Source organism: Nanorana parkeri, unplaced genomic scaffold (assembly GCF_000935625.1).
Source record: "Nanorana parkeri isolate BGI_ZX_2015 unplaced genomic scaffold, ASM93562v1 scaffold516, whole genome shotgun sequence".
Lineage (NCBI taxonomy): Eukaryota > Metazoa > Chordata > Amphibia > Anura > Dicroglossidae > Nanorana > Nanorana parkeri.
The window spans coordinates 485,729-507,615 of NW_017306784.1; the positions used below are offsets into that span (position 1 = coordinate 485,729).

General features: G+C 38.7%; 1 protein-coding gene across 1 annotated transcript in view; it reads left to right on the forward strand.

Moving 5' to 3' along the window:
• Positions 1–21,887, forward strand: part of PLXNA2 (plexin A2) — a 275,782-nt gene that overhangs the window by 167,372 nt on the left and 86,523 nt on the right. Inside the window, exons 9-12 of the mRNA XM_018561322.1 lie at positions 2,513–2,713; positions 6,309–6,405; positions 7,320–7,510; positions 20,265–20,416. Coding sequence (XP_018416824.1) covers positions 2,513–2,713; positions 6,309–6,405; positions 7,320–7,510; positions 20,265–20,416 — 641 coding nt within the window. The remainder of the gene's footprint in view (positions 1–2,512; positions 2,714–6,308; positions 6,406–7,319; positions 7,511–20,264; positions 20,417–21,887) is intronic.

A 21,887-nucleotide genomic window follows, 5' to 3' on the forward strand; every position in this document is an offset into this window, starting at 1 on the left:
TTTGGAGATTAATGAAATATACTCAAAGGTGAAGGGATGGAAATACTATCAGTGTTGTAACCCTTTGGGGCAACAAAAGTGGGTATAGGGTATAAATGAGTGGAAAAACGAAATCAATCAATATATAAACCAGAGGAAAGGGTGTCTTTCACTTTCCACGAGAAAAATGGCTTTTTTATGGTCTAACCTGCACTAGACAAAACAGTTGCAATATAATTGGTTGCTAATGACTATCTTTTCTTTTTCCCCAGCTTTTTTTTTTATAGCAAGCCTTTTCTTTTCTTATTACCTATAAATGTTATTTTTTTTGTTCATAAGGGATGCCACATGCCTTAATTTTGATTGCTAAGGTATTCTCAGTAGTAAATAAAAGATTAACTGGTAGTTCCTATGATTAATAAAATATAGATTATAAATAATAGAATAATACAATACATCTAAAAAATCATATTATATGCAAAATTGTATAATGTACGATTATTGAATATGTTAAAGAAGTTTTAATCATTTAATAACATGGGTATTTTTGAATGCAATTTATTTTTTTGTAAAAAGCTTAGACTTTCCATGGTTTGTTATTTTATCCAAATCTCAATAGAACCCATCTCCAAAAGAACTCCCACATTTTAATCTGTCAGCTAGTGGTATTTAATAACCTATATAATAATGCTTTTGAATTGACTTTTACATAGTTCCATATTAACAAGAGTTAAAATGTGTCATGCAAATAAAACATAATAATCTATTTTGTGAATTAGCCAATGCTGTATTTCTAAACAGATAATGAAAAAAAAACCTCATGATAAAACATATAACAGAATATTTATGAATTGACTCTTTTTCCAAAGGTTGGACAATCGAACCTTTCTAAATCCTATGCCATTTATGAAACATTCAACAGACATTTGTCATGAAAATATTTACACTGTTCTTAAAACATTTACGCACATTCACTGAGAGCTTATTCATCACATTATTAATATGGTGAAAGTTGATAGTGAATGTGCCAAGAATATACTATGAATGTCGGTAAATGTGACTGGACAGTGTTTTTAAAAAAATGGCTGTTTTAGATATTTAATATCTTCAGGTCACAGATCATTTAGCGGTTTTTTTTTATGTTGCACATGATGCCTTAATATATTACAATCAGATCCCATTTAGCCCCCCCCATTCACATCTCTGAAATGCGAGATTACATAGGTGCTGCAGGGTGCATTATCTTGCGCGGCGGTGGTGTAGCCCATTTATTTGAAAGGTCTGGCTAATGCAACTAAATTACACTGAAAGTGCATGCGTGCACCTTTTCTTTTGAAAGCAGGACTCCACGAAAAACAATTTTTAACCCATGCAGTGCGGGAGTAGCTCATTTTTGTCTAGGTTCAAAAATAACTAAGTTATACCCACCTGCTCCTGGAGCCGGCTTGCTCTTGACCAGTCCCTTCTGCCTGTCTCCTCCTCCCCTGCAGTGATGGCATGTCAGCATCCTCACATCCTATATACAGTGTATAGGATGTGATGATGCTGACATGCTATCACTGAAGGGAAGCATCCTCACATCCTATACACTGTATATAGGATGTGATGACTCCCAGGACCTTAGACTGCTGCACAGGGGGGGGTGAGCAGGTATAACTTTGTTAAATTTGAACCTAGAGAAAAGCCTTACTGCAAGAGTTAAAGATCTGCATTAAATTGCACAACATTGAAGGGTAATAGATTACCATGCAACGTGATGGGATGGCTAAGTGCATTGTGGTGCCATTAAAGTATCATGGCACCGCACATTCCAACATGCGATGAGGGGTCACATGCGGTATTGCACACGCTCCCGCATTGCAAGCGTGAACAGAGCTTTAAGTACTGTTCTTAATGCTTTTTTTTTCGCACTAACAGTTCATTTTTCACAATAAGCAGTACTGCTTAGACTTAGTAGACTTAGTAGAAGGGGTTACCCCAAAATTACAAAACATTATTGGTCGACAAATTGCATGGAAAATAAAATAGTTTTTGCATGACTATATCACCAAAAGAAAGTCTTGTTTGTTCTGAATAAAAAAAAAATGCGTATTAGATATATAGTTACAAATGGCTGCCGTGAAGATAAACTGGATACATTGATTGAAGTTACTGACAATTTATAGTCTTCTCCAATATGTGATATAAAGTTAATTGCTCAGCAACTTAGCAACAAAAGTGCTGGTACGGTAATTCTATCAAATTGCTCATGTAATGTGGCCCTTAGTCCGCAGAGAAAAATTACACGATAGCAGGAGGAGGGTAGCTGCTTACCAGCAGGATTTTGGTGGTCAGAACATGTGTGTCTGCGCAAAAAGGGAATGGAACAATCTTTTATGTAGCAATATGCTTGTGTGTGAGAAACTCCTTTACTGTATACCAGTTAGCGCATGGAAATATATATATATATATGTGTGTATATATATATATATATATACATCATTTTGATAATACATTTCTTAATATCTGATTAAATACATTTTTTTTATTTTAGGATTGCCCACAGCTGGTACCCACAGAAGAGATCTTGATCCCGGTTGGGGAAGTAAAGCCGATCACCCTTAAGGCCAGAAACCTGCCCCAACCACAGTCAGGTCAGAGGGGTTATGAGTGTGTTCTAAACATACAGGGTGTGATGCATAGGATGCCAGCTCTGCGCTTCAACAGCTCCAGTGTCCAGTGCCAGAATAGTTCGGTGAGTATCTTTAGAAGGGGCTATTAGCCACAGCTTGCTACAACATCATAACCATTGCTTGATTTAGTTAATTGTAGATACTGACAAAATTATGACATGCTAAGCACTTTCTAAAGTAAAATGGCTCTAATCTACCTAGTTTGTAGTAAATTTAAACTGCCGTTGCATTCCTAAACTTTAGTACTGTAAATTAAAATGCTATTTTAAAAGATTGGCACACTGTATCTGGCTATTCCATGTTGTAGCCTGGGGGGTGGTCATTTCGAAGAGAAAGTCAGCAATCCGACAAAATGCTAATTCACAGCAAGCTGATAAAACAGAATAGGAAAGTCTTATCTGTCTTTGTGAGTTCCCGCTCATTTCAACTCAGAATTCTTAATACAGGTGCTCCTGGCAGTGTAGCATATGGTCTGCAGGAGACAAAAGCAGGCAGCAAAAAGAGAAAATAAACACTTTCACTGAACAAACAGCTGCAGGAGGTACTTTAATTGAGTGAAGTGGAGATGCATGAATATAGCATAACCTCTTTTCAACATTGTGTTAATGGAACTACATTGTAAATCATTATACTAAAGACTATATTTTTATGGAGGTGGATAGAGTATTATACTTTTGAATAAAGCAGTACAATACATCATATTTAACCCCTTCATGGCTATGGACCGTTAGAAGCATAATGGATTTAACATCTTTGGAAAGACTTTGAATTTATTTTTAAGTCAGTACAAAGTGTTTTTGCATTATATAGCAAACTCTGTTTGGGATTGTAATGCTTGACAAAACTTTTACAGATATTTGTGGTCTGATTCTTGCAGTAAAGCTCAAGGAAACTAAACCAGTATTATGTAACGTACATTACTATGCAAAAATCAGTGTTTGTGTTCCATTATAACAGCTGTAAAAAGCGCCATTATAATATAATTGATCAAATGTTATTGGACCCTGTCCTATTAACATTTGTTTATTCCTTGCACGTACTTGTAAAGAAATGTGTAGGTACTTGATATTCCTGATGCCCGTTCAACACTGCTCCATTGCACCAGTGCCTGCTCAGGCACTGGTCCCACCATGTCTGCTATAAACCAACACTTCTGGGACTGTCAATGTCCGAGAATCCTGCAGCTTTTAATGGTTCCTGCCTCTAAACTCATGGCATACTAGAATACAGCAGTGACAGGTTTTGCCTTTCAAAGGATTTGCATTTCCTTCCATATAACCCTGATGATGACATTGATAATGACATAGTGCATTGCTCTGAGATCTCACCTCACTTAAAAAAATAAAGCTGGCCAAACACTGTTATATTTTCTTTGTTCAACCTGCGGGCTGAACAAAGACAATATAACAGATTCCTCCATCCACGCTCACGAGCGTGGATGGAGGAATCCCCCGCTGCTTTCTTTATATTCTGACAGAATACCTGAATGGAGCTTGCAGCTGATTAGCTTTAAGTCCCGTTCGGCCCGTGGACTTTTCATCCAAATCCTTTGATCACCTGATTAAAGGATGCCAGCCGGAAGGGTGCTGACAGCAGCATCCACTGTGCAAATTTCTGTGAACCAGCCATAGTGCAAGGCCAACTTAAGGGTGACACAACAGATATAAGACTACCACCATGATGTCTCAAAACTAGAACAATTGAAAATTAAACTTACATATTCGTATTTTAATATTTATTTAGAAATAAAAACGCCAGTTAGTTAATCCGTTATAGTAATAACAGCAATGGGGATATTCAGTATTGGGGAGTACCTGTCTGACACTGTACAAAACTTTGTAATGAACCTGTCTTTCTATACAGATATCTTTATGTGGGCAGTGGTAAGATGTCACATAAAAATACTCCTATATATAAAAGTCAAAGAGTCAGGCATTGATTTTTAAACTGACCCATATCAACCACACATCCTTTAGGTATACTCTCACTGATTGGAAAGTCTAGACAGAGTGGCAGAAAATGCCCTGACTGATCTTATTCCACTAATCTAAGTGTTTCAGACAGATATTGTAGAATACATCACTACTTACTTTTAGAAGATGCCAATGTGTCACTAGGAAGAAGGCATTAGGCTGTGTTGTATGAAATGTCTTTTTTAATTAGTTCCATGTGTGAGACTATTTGCTGAGATATAAAGCCCAATTCAGGTCAAATAAATGTATATGCAGCCGATATAGACATTGTAACCTCAGTTTTTATAGTTGTACCTATACTTTCCTTCACAGGGTGTCTAAATATGGCTGTGCAGTCTAATAGGCAACAGAAAAAAAAGACTCAATGCTCTTTGTAATTTACATAGATCTGGTCAGACACCCGCACCCTTTTCTACAATTAAATGTTGTCTGAAGAAGCTTGTGCAGGGTTGTGGCTGTTACTTTAAGCTGCATCTGTAGGGTTGTCAACAGTTGCACATGTAATTTTGTTGCAAAGAGAGATATGTTATGAGAGATAATAGTTTGTATTAGGGATGCACTGATACCATTTTTACCACACTGAGTATGAGTACCGATAGTGTCCTTAAGTACCCGCTGATACCAATTACCAAAAGCTTTTTTTTTTGTGTCATTTGACGGTTTTTCTAAGACAATACAGAGTAAGGATTTTAGCACAGCGTTGAAGTGCCAGGGCCCAGTTGCAGCTGCAACCCTAGTAGTTCTGCCACTGACTGCAGTAGATTGACTACAAATCTCAGCAATACATTATACAGCATTGCAGAATATCACCAGCTATAGAGGACTACAAATCTCAGCAATACATTATATAGTAATGCAGAATACCACCGGCTATAGATGAGTACAAATCTCAGCAATACATTATACAGCATTGCAGAATATCACCAGCTATAGAGGACTACAAATCTCAGCAATGCAGAATAATACCATCAGCTATAGAGTATTACAAATTCCAGCAATACATTATACAACAATGCAAAATAATAGTAGTATTCTGCATTGCTGTATAATGTTTTGCTGCGATTTGTAGTCCTCTATAGCTGATGGTCTTATTATAATACTGTCACCTATAATAGACTACAAATGCCACCAATACATTATACAGCAATGTAGAATAATACCATCAGCTATAGAGGACTACAAATCCCAGCAATACATAATACAGCAATGCAGAATAGTGTACGAATTTGCTACATATTCTGTGGCTGACACTCTTCTCTGGGCTGTTGGCCTGATGTCTCAGGCAGAGGGTCTCAGGAGGGGAAGATTTGTAGGCTGATGGAAGCACTGTAAACAGGCACCACATGGACAGTGCAGGACCTAAAGCAGCCACTTCAATTTGAAAACTTAAATAGTTTTTTTAGTATCGGGGCATTTTCATGTGAACAATTAGTAGTACTAGTTTGTAGCAAATAACATAAATACTTCATAGTGTAGACCCTAAATATGGCTTAGACCTAAACAGGTCACGTGACACTGCCTAACTGAATCTGTACAAGTTGTACATTTTCTTATCACCTAATCTCTCTCAGCTTCTATCTTTAGGTGGTCAGGCTTAAAGTTCAGTTCACTGTAGTATCATCAGCAACTCTACCCATATATTTTTCATCTAGCAGTTCTAACTTCATGTTAAATTTGTTTTCAGTATTTTTATGAAGGAATGGATATCAGTGACCTGCCTGTTGTTTTCTCAGTCGTCTGGAATGGAAACTTTATCATTGACAACCCTCATGGTATCAAAGGTAAGGGGGGAAAAAAAAAAGGTAAAAAGGGAGAGTGATATTGCTTACCTTGTTTTAAACATTCTAGCTATTTCTAGCCATTAGTACAATTTTAGTCATTGGCCCAGAGCAAGCATGCATCAAACGAAAGGAAATTCATAACTCCTGATCTACATGCTTGTTCCAGTTCAGTGACTCAAAGTACAGAAGCATTTGAATTAATAAGACCAGGCAACTAGAATTTTCACATTTCCAGGTTTCCTTTAATAGTACACTTATTTATGCACAGTGAACATTAATATTGGTTTGTGCTATTGGGTTTACTAAACTGTGAAGTGAGGTAAAATGTAGTAAAGTGAAAACAATTATGTGCAGAAAATCTCATCTTTTAAACCAATTTACAAAAATTAGAAGTGCAAATGTTTTTTTTACACTTCTCCTCATTTCACACATTAGTAAATAATGTAAATTAGTAATTATTAACCATTTAAAGGGTAGTTTTAGTAGTGAGGAAGGGGGCATTCTGCTCCTCATTCTTCTGACCTGCCAATGTTGGACGGATGTCACAGGACATTTTCAAATATTGCTGGACCCTGGGTATTGGTAAAAAATAGATTACATAGATTTGTATTACTTGGGCATGCTTTAGGGAAGGACCCCTCATTTTTGGGGAAACCCAAGTAAAAGCCCCCCCCCCCTCCCAATGTTAAAGGATATGTGGCCTAGCAAACTCTTCATGACCAGCATTCTTTTTTTTCAGTACAAAATGCCATGATTCAACACCTCAACCCAAAAAGAATTTTTTTTAGAATAGGTTAAGAGAATGCTGTAATAAAGCACAACAATCACCTAAACCCACTGGGCCTTTTAGTTATGGTCCTTTGCTTATGGCATATTACAGCAAATGAAAGTGCTATTTTTTTTTTCCTCCACAGTTCAGCTGTACAAATGTTCAGCTCAGAGAGAAAGCTGTGGTCTCTGCCTGAAAGCTGATCATAAATATGAGTGTGGATGGTGCAGTGCGGAGGGGCGCTGTACCTTACAGCATCACTGTACATCTTACCAAAACCAATGGCTGGACTGGTCCAGTAGGAATGTCAAGTGCACCAACCCACGCATTACTGAGGTTTGTAATAAGCTAAATATTTTTTATATATAAAATATGCAGTAGACAGAAAAAATGTGCTTTGTATCAGCTCAGTTTATGTAACCATAAATGTATAATGATTTTGATTTCTGTAATCTTTTCTCATCTGTCTTTTTTCATTCCCACCTGTCCTGTATTACAATTTCAGTCTCTTATACACATCCACAGGCTCACAACTGGTAAATAAAAGTGAGTGATGTGAATGCCAAAAATCTCAGGAAGAAAATGTACTTTATTTTCCATTGAGAACTGGGAACATTTAGGACAACATAATGGGGTTTGTGTTCTCATGAACTGTCAATCAATAACTTGACTTGTTTAGATCACTTATCGGTTAGTCCAGAACAGCTCATCTGCCAGGAAGTTATAGAACGAATAAAGGACATATTAAAGAACAATTCCATCTTAGATATTTATTTCCATGTTGAAACTGCACAGGGGTTGTGGCCAAAACAAATGTCTAGTCAAGAGCGTTGTCTGTAAGCTATCTGCAACTGATATTGGGGGAACGTTTACCATGCTTTGTTCCACACTGTGTGTCCCTATGGCAGTGGTAATCATGGGAGAGGAGCAAGGTTTTGTTTCCTTATGACAGGCCTTCCCCTGTGATAGCTTGTGATTTAATAAACTGATGAACTGATGGCTGGTGGGGAAATTCCTAAATAGACAGCAATAGAAAAGATAGAAAGGGCACGGATCCACAGGCAGCAGCACTAGTGGAAGGAGACATTGAAAGCAGCAAGTGAGGTGGAGGAAGCGCATATCCACTGAAAGAAAGAGGTATCCGCAAAGAGATCCTTGGATTGCAGGTCCTCCTGGACAATTTCCTTACAGTTTATGTCCTTGCCCTTTGGCCTGACCACAGCCCTAAGAGTGTTTACAATTCTGCTCTGGTACTGGCTTTGTTTTCTATTTCCCTAATTTGGAAATCTTTTAAATCCCTTGCCAGACCCATAGGCATCCTCAAAACCTTCTTTATGAGGGCCTTATAAAGCTCTTTTGGTCTTGGCAATATGACACCACACACATCAATAGCACAGGGAAAACAACACCCTAGATATCTCCACCCTAAGGAGGCTGTAATCATTCTGGAACACCTATTCTGGAACACTTGATTCTAATTTCATGGATTTGAAATTGTGGTAAATGTAGGGGTGTACTTCACTTTTCTATGGGACAAATCTGCATGTTCACTAACTTAGATAAATCAATTTTCTGTAATTTTTTCAAATATATCACCTCAATCTGTAGGCATCATTTTCATTGAAGAGCTAATATTTGATCAGTTCAAATATGTTGAAAAAACCCCCCGTATCCATGGGGTGTACTTACTTTTTCACATGCAGGTATATATCATATGTCTTATCCAACTATAATAAATTGTAAAACCAAGCACTAGTGTCAATTATCTAAGGATAAAAAGCAGTGATCAGAATTGCAATAAATCGATGTGTATACATACATTCATGCAGTATGTGTGTGTGTATGTATATATATAAACCTAAATTTATTAACAAATCAACCACATTTGTAGTGATTAGCCCATTCACAAAATAAACTTTACACCACAATGTGTTAACCCCTTCATGACTAGGCCTTTTTTCCATTTTTTGCACCCATGTTATATTCCACATTTTAGGCCAGCAAATTACTTAAAACCCCCAAACATTATATATTTTCTGAAAGCCAAGACCCTATACAATAAAATGGTGGCAGTTGCAAATTTGTATGTTAAATGCCCTAAAGCACAATAAAATACCCATTTTTAAAAATAAAATATAAAAGATGAGATTACAATGAGTAAATAGATACCCAACATGCCCAGGTTAAAAATTGCGTGCGTGAAACGGCAAAAACATCAGTACCCCAAAAAGTCCATAGACGACACTTTAAAAGCCCCCACAGGTCATCAATTTAGAGATGCCCAAAAATACTGGCCCTAGAATTATTGCTCTCACTCCGGCGTGCACGCTGATACCCAACGTGTAGCACGTTCGTAGTTTTCATACGTAGGCGTACCCAGCGCATGTGTTACGTGGCGGGGGACTTTTAACAACTTTTTTCGATTTATTTTATGTAATGTTAATTTTAAAAACTATTTTTTTTGTTATCTTACTTTACTTTAATTGCTATCACATAGGGGGGCTTACACGCCCCCCATGTGATAGCAGATGGTGTTGACAGGTACTCTTTAAGGTGATGCTGGGGGTCCAAAAGACCTATTTGGAGTGTCACCTTTACACTCCAAATAAGCTATTGAAGTGCAGATTGCACTTCAATAGCTTATAGCGGGCTTCAGGAGCTTACGCTGACACCTATGTGACCGGAAGTGATGTAATCTGCATCGTTCCCGGTCCCATAGGAGGGGATCGGTGAACAAGGTTCGTCCATCTCCTCCCCGGAGACACCAGAGAAGCCGGTCCCGGGCCCATAGGAGGGGCAACAGAGCCCGGGAAGCACGGCGGGGGGTGTCGGATGGGGACCCCTTCACCGGGCCGTAGAAGCGATCTGGCGACAGCTGAGTCGCCAGAATCCCTTCTATTGTTAGCCGACAGTCAGCTTTACAAGTTTAAACAGAGTCACAGTTTAAACAGCCCTGATGCTAGCGACGTACACTGTACGTCGTTAGTCGTGAAGGGGTTAAATAGTTTCTATAAATTTGTCAACAAATTAATTTTAAATAAATTCCATTTAAGTGTAAAAATATTGATTAACATAAATCCTTGGTGCTCCACTATGTTCCCGAGGGACAATATCTGACCTTTTATGAGGAAACTAATATGTTAGGCTATTTCAGTTAAAGCAATATTCACATGATAATGTGGTATTAATTGGTATTATCCTCCAGGGTTGCTCAAAATGACATAATATTGAGACTTCCATAGTGCTTTCTGTAAACAAATATTTATTAAAATAACTTTCAGAAATGTTCCTATTTTTAAGGCTAGATCCACACCTAGGCGATTTAGCTGGTGAGCTCTTTTCGCATGGTTGTTGCACGTTTTTGATTTGCGTGATTTTGCTTTGAATGCATAGAGATGTTTATGTAACCCAAACTGCGCGGGAACCACCTAAAAATAGCTCTTATTCTACACTTTTTTTGCACAACAGGCAATTTCTACCATGTGACAAATCACAAAGGTGTAATCAGCTTTCCATAGACTTGAATGCAAATCTCTGTTTTGTGCGTTACCGCGCGGTGTGAACCTAGCCTAAAAGTGCACTAGAACTCTTGCTCTGCAAGTAGATATAATCAGGGCGCTTCACTAATGCACCTCTCGGCACTAGGAATTCCTCCTCCTAAACTCTGCCCAGCATTCTTGCATCTCCTCAGATTCATCCATTATCCTTGCATAGCTGACACATGGGTGCGGCAGGTGGCATCAAAAGATGACAAAATAAAGTTTCACCTTCATCTTCCACCTCCATTTTTACTTCACTTCTTCCTGTGTCTGCATTTGTAAAAAACATACCTTCCTTTCCGGGTCATTACCAATTCTTCTTCACTGTGCTGTGGGCAGCAACCACTGTCAGTTTGTAGCCCTTTCCTTTGGCCTTGCCTCAGCCCTGGGAGTATTCCCAAAGATCATTGCACCCGTTCTGGCTCTTTTTGATCTCAGAGGAATTCCAGTCTTTAGGTACCTGGACGATCTGATGCTATGAGAGCAGACCTCTCTGATTTTGGCATCCAATGTCAATCACACTGTGGATGCTGGAGAACTTCAGATGGATCCTCATGATAGAGAAGTGATCTCTGAATCAGCCACACAACGCTTGGGGTACTTTGTCCTTCGCCTGGATACCCTTAGGACTAAGGGCTTCCTGTCACAGTCATGTTTGGCAACATCAATCCTGATATTGGTTTTCCCTGTAGAGCTGCATGAGAGTTATGGGACTCAGGTGTGCCCACATTGAAAGCAGTTTCATTTGCTTAATTACATTCAAGAATCTTGTAACGTAACATTCTCATGAGGTGGGACAAGTCCAGTCTGTCTCTGGACAAGGTGATCCTTACTTTGGAAGATTGTAATGAGGGGCACCAGTCTTCTTGTCTCAGGACTCTTTGTCTGTTTAGGGTCATTGTTCTCAGGAAGAATGTGCACAGTCAGGGGCGTCCCGAGGCATGCGCGGTCATCTTATTGATGCCTGCCGCAGGTGATGGTGATGGACACCGGCAGAGAGAGGAGGGAACGTTCACCCGGCGGGATGAGGTATGCCGCTGGGTCCCCTCCTCTCTCCTGACACTGTCGGGCTCTCGGTCCATGACCAAGTGCCTGACTTTTCATAGGGGGTGACACCAAAATGACTGTCAGTCATTTTGGTGTCACCCCTCCAATGGTGGTACTCAGGTGCAGGCCGCACCCCCCTTGTGACACCACTGTGAACAGTGACACTGGGAGTGATATAATGCACGTCACTTCTGGGTCCAGTGATTGGAGGAGAGATCAGCGGCCTCCCTCTGATCTGTCAGAGGAGACTCGCCGGTCCGGTCCCAGGTGCGCATGGGGACAACGGAGCCCGAGAAAGCCAGTGGTGGAGAAGGGGGCACATAACGTCGCACTGTACATACGATCCAGCGCCTATACAGACACCGGATCTCTTACACATAAGCAGCAATCGCCTGCTGTTTAAAACTTTACCAGCAGCATCGATGTTCTTGGTATAACCACTTCAAGCTGATGACGTGTATTTACATGAACCTGCGTGAAGTAGTTAAGAGGACAGGCCTTCTGTTTTCCATGTGCCTAGTGTCTATTTCTCCTGTAGGCTGCAATATATCCCTAGGTTGCTTAATTATCATGATGATGTGTCCTTCAATTGTGAGTGCTAAAATCTTATTCATTTCTAAACACAATGTTTTAGAGCTAGGACCAAAAACATGCTGTGTTATTAAAAAACAGTGATTACTTTACATAGCCATTTTGCCCTAATATCATACTAACGTGCCTAATTTCTTGTTTAGAAGGCTAACCTTTTTCAATGAGTATCCTTTCATTAAAAATTAGCTTTTTTCACTTTTTTTAAGCCTGTTTAATTCTGATTTTGTCTGGTATTAACTGTAATTCCACTTTATCTCTTTGTTGACAATAGCATTGTTATTTGTATAAAGTATAGCAGTGGGGAGTAATGTGTGAATAGGACTTTGGATTTATTCATTGACAAAAGAGTTAATGTATGTATAAAATGTATAACCATTTATCTTAACTGTTAATTTAATTTGTTTTAAGAAGCATACGATTTGCTAAATAGAAATTTTCAAATCTAAGGAATGCTAGTCTAGCCTTTCAGTAAACTAAATTTAATTTACTCAGTCATTAGAATGCTGAAAATACCTTTTGATATCCACCTTACAGATCAACTTCTTTTTTTCTAATTTGATCTGCTTCACAGATGCGTTATATTCACATGTAGGAGTTAGTATGCTGTTACAAGAATAAACCTATATGAACCATGACAATTATAATCCTTTAAGTCTAGCTCCCATGGTTCCACATCCTCTATATGCCTGTGAGTAGTGCTAATCATTACTGAATGTCCCGCTGTGCCCTGTGTCCCTTCCAGTGCCAAAGGTCATAAAGACACTTGCTATGGAAATGTTGGCCCTGAAACAAGCGCCATGGAGCAGATGTGCCCATTGAGAAATCGATTTGCTGGGGAGAGGAGGAGGCAGCTGTAAAGGGAGGCCTTTTTTGAATGCCACAGACCATAAGATGCTAAGGGAGCACTGATGATCAATGAAGCAGAACTGATGATTTTAAGTATGCATCTCTCCAATGTTTCCAGCTGAATTTTAACTTTTGTAAGGAATGGTTGTCTGGACAACATAAGTGGCAGTGCTCCTTGTCTGGATGTAATTAATCACACTTTGCTGTAATGTCACTAAGATTGTCGGCTGTGCTCCTGCTCTTTTTGTTAACTGTAACCCCTTCACTGCCGAAGCACCCAGCAGATGTTTCCTTTAACAATTTAGGATTTTAGGAAATCCTAGCAATAGGTAATCTACAGTAGATCCATAACAACGTTACTGTTAATTAAACTACCAAAAAAGCATAAACTGTGGTAAAAATCTCACAATGAACAGCATTGCATTGTGATTGTATAACTGATCTTCCTTGCATCCATAAATTACCCTTCCCATATCTATTCACCTTTCTTTAGATATCCTACCATTAATATAAAAACAAAACAAAAAAACTATATATATATATATACACATAGCTCTGCTTTAAAACAATATTTTATTTTATTTTTTTAACTGTCCAGCATTTTTTATGTTATTTCTCAAAACCACTTTTAATAATACTGTCGGTAAAGAACAATTTACACAGCATATTATTGATTAGTACTATAAATATGTTAACATCCAGCAAGAGAATAGCACATTTGAGCCAACAGGCAAAAGAAGATGCATGTCCAAGTGTTCACACATCAGTGTGGTTAATATCTAAATATACTGGGATGGAAACAACCATACACTGCATACTACTTTACTCCCAAGGCCGCCATTCTTCTGAATGTGTTTAACAATTGTGTAAATAGATAAATATCTCAACTTTGCTCTCCCTTGTCTTTGCTTGCTATATCTCATCCCAGCTGCCATGTTGGTGTCAGGAAAACGGAAAGTTGTATACTTACCTATTGGTAATGTTCCTTTCCTGATGCCAATACATGGCAGCATATGGGACCCGCCCATGGCTTTCACATTCAGTGCTTGTTACAAGAATGGTGCCCTTGGGAGGCATGCTTTAATTTATAGTATAACTGGTCCTGTGATTGGGTGAGGAGCGGTGCTAAACCCATTCGTATGCTGCCATGTTGGTGTCAGGAAATAAAGTACACCAAAATAGAATTTTCAGCCCAAAACCTAAAATTATTGAGAAATTGAGAATAAAGTATGAGTTACTATGGCTACAATTATGAATGAACAGGAAATTATGTGGAGCACTTCCTGTTCATTCATAATTGGGGACACTGTAAACATACTACAGGTGAAACTCGAATAATTAGAATATCGTGCAAAGTTCATTTATTTCACTAATGCAACTTAAAAGGTGAAACTAATATATGAGATAGACTCATTACATGCAAAGCAAGATAGTTCAAGCCGTGATTTGTCATAATTGTGATGATTATGGCTTACAGCTCATGGAAACCCCAAGAACCCCAAATCCACAATCTCCAAAAAGTAGAATATTACATGCAATCAATAAAACAATGATTGTACATAGAACAATATCAGACCTCTGAAAAGTACAAGTATGCATATGTACTCAGTACTTGGTTTGAGCCCCTTTTGCAGCAATTACTGCAATTACTTTTTCACGATATTCTAATTATTCGAGTTTCACCTGTATGTCCTCAATTATTTACAAACACTCAATGATCAGCTCTGCTCTCTATCCTGACTCGCTGTCACAGGAGGCTGAGCAGGTGATGCGGGGAGGAGAGCTCAGCCACCTGTGGCATAACTGACAGCTGGCTTCTCCCCCACACCGCCGGGTTGGCCTTCTGTGATAGCTCACAGCTGTCTCCTCCCCCAAACCGCTCTCCATCCTGACCTGTCATGGGAGGCCGAGCGGGACTAATCTGGAGGAGAGCTTGGTCTCTTTTGACACACTCACAGAGCTCTCTTCCCTCGCCTGCTCGGCCTCCTGTACGTTTCTCTCCTCCCCGCTGGACACTTCTCTGAGTCAGAGTGGATACAGAGCAGTGCCTAGCGGGGAGGAGAGAAGCCAGGTATGCACTGCAATTTCAGCTGAAAAATTGGACATTCTTAGCCAATATGTTTTGGTGGCCGAAATTTTGGTGCATCCAACACTTATTTCAATAATATATTAAATGTATATACAGGATAATGATAAATCCACATATAAAAGCTGAGCTACAGCAATGGTTTGGTTTGTTGTACCAAAGATGCTAGAACATGATAAAATTGTCCAGAAAAGTTGTCAACACTGGAAAAATAGCACAAATAATGCATTACAGAAAGCAACATAAAAAAATATGCTACATGTTTGTTTTTGGCCATTGCCATGCGTTGGCACCCCATTCAAAATGAATAAGCTGCTTTAGTTCAATGTATTTGCGCTAATGAACAGCAACTGAATGCAGCAGTGAAGTGTATTAAAGCTTAGTTTCCAAACCCAATATTGGATCTCCTGATAGCTTAGAATGCAAATCTGTAGACTCTCCACCCAAAGAAAATAGCTCAATTCTGGACTAAAGCATTTTTGGATTCTGGTGCTGCTGGAAACTTTATTGACCAGATCCTGATAACCAAATACTCATGATACTATTGGGAAGACCCCTTCCAGTATCCTTTGTCACCTGTGTGCAGCATTAACTATGCTACAGATACTCTGACGCTTATTGGTGCCCTCTATCTGGAATTAGTCATAATATTTGTTATTCCCCAATGGGGAACTTCGTTATCCTTAATATACCCCTCCGAATCACACCTAGTTAAGCATCTAGGGAGCTGGTTGTCATTAGAATTGTCTTCTCTGAACCTTGCCCATTGCTTTGCATATGCATACAACTCTGTTACCCTGTGACCCATATTAGTTCAAGAAACAAGCTGAGACTACCTCGTTGTCGTTACCAATGTGCTGTTGTGCTTTTATCTAGTACCTCTCCACCCTGTGGGCAGTTATATTCTCTCTTCCCCAGGCCATCTCTAAAAAGCATATGTGGTGGCCCTAGATTCACTGGGATAGTAATGTAGTGTCAGATCAAACACAATCCCATATATTTAGCCTGGCTGCTAGGACTCAAGAGGTGCATAAGATCCTGCGTGTAATTAAAAATTAACGCAAAAGAAGTGCCTAAGGAAAAACTACTGGTCAAATATGTAAGCCAAAGGCCAAGCCGATATGTCCTTAAATTGCCCTCTTAATTAGAACTACAATATAATATTAGAACCAACTTTATATGTATAAGTAAAACTGATATATTTAACCCCTTCATGACTGAGGCCCTTTTTTCAATTTTTGCACCCATGTTATATTCCACATTTTAGGCCTGAAAATGACGTAAAACCCCCCAACATTATACCATGGGTAATGCTGTTTTTCTGCCAAAGGGTGTTTCAAGGTTAAAGAACACAAATTATTGGTGTGTTGAAACTGCTGTGTTTCTCTGTTTAATTTGAAGTATACATCATGAGTATATGAAGTGGCAAAGCTATTAGATGCGCAGTGGGAAGTGAATAAGGCCACTGATGGTATTACCTGTGGGATTTTGCATAACTTTCTTATTCATATCCAGCAGCTGAAATGCTTATATTTTTTTTGGGGGGGAGCGGATAGAAAAAGAAGAGTTAGATGTTAGTAATGAAAATATGAACAGAATGAAGGAGGAATGGGAGGCTGAAAAGATGGAGACCTCAGAAGTATCTAAACTGAGAAGAGTGTCCTAAATAACAAAGTGTAGCCTTTTGTGATTGGATCATTAAGAGCTGAATTGGTTAACTAGTGAATAATCTGGAGGCAAAACAAAATGCTAATTGAGAATGGGTTAATAGAGGTTAGTGAGATTAGAGAGATGTTGTGCAAAGGTAACAGGTTGTGGATTGTTGGTGTGTTGTTAAAATAAGCAAGAGATGAAGTAAAAGTATAATTGTTAACTGAACATTGCTATTGCAATCTAGACTGCAGGTGTGCCATCAAAATGTCTATGGTGCTCTAGAGTAGGTAAAGTGTGATTAGGTGGGCTAACAAGTAGCCAGTGTTATCCACCGCAGTGTTGTATGTACTGTGAGTGCCTAATTGAACGAGAAGGGTGAGCTTGGAGGAGATTCGTAATATAATTGTTGACATTATGTGGGATGGTGTGAATACTAGAAACTGTATGATTTGGTCAGGCAAGTGTGATATCCACTTAGCTATCATAGTGTTCCAGCTACAGCACACAATCCTCAGCTGTGTTATCTAACATGGTTAAAAGCCAAATTGAAGCCTCCTTATATATTACTGTAATGCAGTTAGGCTGCATATACAGTAATAAAGGTGCTCTTCTTTCTGTTTATTTACACCTTACCTGCACGCTGGAGAGTCAGACCGCTGCTGTCTCACACAAGCAGTAGCCTAGGTCTGCCCAGTCCTATACTCTCACAAGCAGTAGCCCAGTCTGACACTCTTCCCTGCACACTGCTTCAATCAACACCAATGTTCAGGGAGATTGAGCAGTGTTGATTTTAGGCACTTATGAATCCTAATCGACGGCAATTTCATCTAGCACAACGGTGAGATGAGACAAGAATGCCCCAAAAAATGTAGGTGCGAGACAGCAGAAGCGCCCAGGTGGAAGGAATGAAATGATCGTGTTTCTTCAATTTAGACTTTTTTTTATTCCATGAAACACACACATAAATATCACAGTCTAAACTAGTTTTGTGGCTCTAAGATGGCCACTTCTTCAAAAAGGTGTGATGAGACACTTAAAGCAGAGTGGTAGCGTCTCACACACGCCGGTAGATGCTACCACTCTGCTTAAAGTGTCTAATCACACCCTCCTGAAGAAGTGGCCCTCTTAGAGCCACGAGGCACGTTGAGACTGTGATTTGTGGGGCATTCTTCTCTCATCTTTGCAGTACACATTGGGTCCTTCTAGCTGCCGAGCTTTGAATCATCCAAACTCCACCCCGACCAGCATCAAGAGCGACCATCCTGCATGGGGACAGAAATATTCCCTGCACGCCTTTTTTGCACCTTAGGTTGACCGATATCCCCAAGGGGATTTCTCGCAACCTAACTATGTGAGTATCACACTCTTTCTTCTACACTTATTTAACCCCTTCATGACTGAGCTAGTTTTCAGGTTCTGTTCATAAATGACTGACACATTTTTTACATTTTTGCTGTGTGGTTCTTCCACGTCAGTAATATACTTTCTTACTAAATGTACCCACACGTATTATATATTGTTTTTTAGAGGACAGATAGGGCTATATAATTATATCACATATGTGTACCTAACCCCTCACTTAGTTTGAATAAAATAAAAAAAATGAGGAAAAAAACTAGAAGAAAACACTTTTTTCACAAGTTTTGATTATTATTATTTTTTTTAGAATTTTTTTATATTAATTATAGTATAAAAAATATATTTATATACAATTTATATTTTCCTAATTTTGTTTTACACTTTATTTTAATTTTTTTACACTTTGTAAAAAAAATAAAAATAAAATAAAAAAACTTTTTTTTTTCTTGTCAGTTTATATCAAGCAATCACTATGACAGCTTGATAAATTAACTTTTTTATTTTATTTTTGGCTATTAGGCTGATCCAAACTTAGGAACAGCTAATAATAACCTTAGAGACTGATCCTGACTTTAGTCAGATTCAGATCTCACTAAAAGCTCTTTGATCGTGCCTAGACGATCAGAAATGATACATTTCACTAAAAAGATACATTGTATCCTTTCAGTGAAATGTATCTAAACATCGGGCTCTCGAGCTGTCAAAACAAATAGCAGAGAGGTGAGGTGAGTCACTGCTGCCTCTCTGCTATTTTGAGCTGTCAAATACGGGATCGCAAATTGCGGTCCTCTATTTGCATGTAACGGCTTCATTCTTTCATTAATGAAAGGAAGAAGCTTTTACAAAAAGCTTAATTATTTCATTAATTAATGCCTCAATACTGAGACATTAATGAATGACTGTTAAATGCTGAGAATCAGCAAATACCGGCATTACAAAGCCTGATATAACTCGTCACGTACAGTGTACGTGGCCAGTCATATAGGCACAAAGTGACAAGACGTACACTGTACGTCTCCCGTCACGAAGGGGTTAAAACATATTTATAGCTTTGTACTATAAAATACTACACTCAGTCGGATCTCTCCTGGGACTTTTTGTCCTCAATTCTGTTGCTCCTACTGTTGTCTCTCTTTCAAGAGCACAAAGGTTTGAATCCTTCCGAGGATGCTGTCAGCCTGGAGTATTTTAATTCTCCCTGTGTTTCACTGGATTTTCTCAGGGTGTTTCAGTTTTGTCCTACAATCCAGAAACTAACTTTGTATGCGTACGCTACACTGGTCTGCATGCTTTTATTTAAGTGGCAAGAACTGATGTGCATGATTCATTGTATTCTATAAAATAATGTAGAACATAAATAAAACAAATACAACTTTTCCATATAACAGCATGCAAGCAAACCCTTATAAACTATCTTTATAGTCTTTGCCTTAGTGACTATTTTAGTGGTAGACCATTTATTGGAGGTCAAAGGATTGTTCCTGTCTAGATAAAAGATAATAATAATAATATGCTTTACTACATAGTGTGCTTATCCTTACCACATCTCTTACGCTTGCAAGTGGTGCTTTTCAGTCACTACATTTAGAGATTGTCTTTGGTGTAGTGAATTAGTATAGATTTATTGTAAGAATGAGGCTTTATTCATCATCTTCTAATGTTGCTGTTGTTCATCCATTGTATTTTAGTTCATTTGTATTAATTGCCTTCATTAATGAAATTGCCTGCTACTTATTGTAATCAAGTTATAATTTAGTTAATGTTTAGCTTTAATACTAAGCGTAATTTAGGAACTCCATTTTCTAGAATAAGTTGGTCAACTCGCTTAATAAATATGTAATAGTAATATGCACATTATGCAGTACTGTTATGGTATCACGGTCAAGCGTTGACATGTGTTTGGGTAAAAAGAGATGATAAATAATACAACTTTTCCCATATTCACCTGTCTTGTGATTATCTCTTTTAGATCCTCACTGTATCTGGACCACCTGAAGGAGGCACTCTAGTGACAATCCGTGGAGCGAATCTTGGATTGGACTTCTCTGAGATTGCTCACAAGGTGCTGGTAGCTGGAGTACAGTGCACACCAGTGCAGGAGGAATACATTATCGCAGAACAGTGAGTCTTCTATTTAAAAATAAATTGTATAGTATTGACATTATGGTTCTGCAAAAATCAAATGAATTCCCTGCTGTTCACACCTATTCTGCAAGGGGTGAAACTGCAGAGAGTGAATAGCCAAACAGTCGGCTCATCATTTGGTTCAGTCAGAGGAATGGAAAATGTTAATGCAAACCTTTCTTTCCCATCTCGACATTGGGAGTGTGCTTTGCCAAGGGGAGACCCCCAGGAAAAGCACCTTTCCCCATGTCAATGAGGACAAGGGCCTCTTCCGCACAACCCTGACCGGGCTTATTTGCATCTTATAAAGGGGGGCACTCAGATGCCATCCCCCCTTGTGATTGAGGAAAGGGTAGTTGTTACCCCTATATTTCACCAAATAGTAAAGAAAAGTGTAAATAAACACACAACACACAAAGCCTTTATTTAACCTCTTGCCGTCCGCCCGTAGTAAAAAAACGGACGGACGGCACTGACACAAAGCAGTTTTTAACAATTCCTTTATTTGAATGAAAAAAAAGCAAGAAAAAAGTGTCTATGTAATCCATTGTCAATCACGTTGTCCAGCGATGTAATGGCCGCTGACTCACCAGAATAAAAAAAGGCCTGCTGACCCATCCGATGCCACCAAACTCCCACCGCAAAATGACAGCTTTGGCCCAAATGTCAACAAATGGGCAGAGCAAGTTGTGACATTTGTTTACACTCAGGCCAGAGCTGTCATTTTGCGGCAGGAATGTGACGGTGGTGACAGGACTATTTTTCTTTTGGCAAGTTGATGGCCATCGTTCATCGTGATTGACGAGGATCTACAGTACATCACCAGACAATGTGATTGACCTTTGGATTATATAGTAAAGGATTTTTTCAAGGTGTCGTGTGTTTATTCGCTCTTTTCTTTACTATTTCGTGAATGAGTAGGGTTAACAATTTTTCCCCATATTGTGAATAAGGAGGGGATTACTGAAAAATATTACTAAATGTCAAGAGTGTCATTGAAATCTAAATTTCTTAATAAGGAATGGGAAGTCCAGATAGGTGGCAATTATAATAACAGGCAATGACCTAATAGGTGAATGTATGTGACATTTTCATGCTTGAGAAAGAGCCAATAAAGGCTCAAAATGTCACACTGAACAAAACCTTTTACTGCTGATTTTTATATGTTTTGAATAAAGTAGCTATTTTTACATTTGCAAAAACTGTGTGCAGACTACTAATAATTTTTGTGGCTACTATCTGACCCCTGAATACCAAAATGTGTTGTGGTCCTTGTAACTGGGCATTCTAAAGAGGTGTTCATTTTCAACAAGATGTGGGAAACTGTTGGAGACCTGATCATTTGCTGTTTTCAACTATGCCCCTTAGTTTGACTTTGGGAAATCACACACACCCCACAGATGTGTGTGCATACCCAAGTAACGGTTTATGGAGTGTATATGTGTGTGTATATATATATATATATATA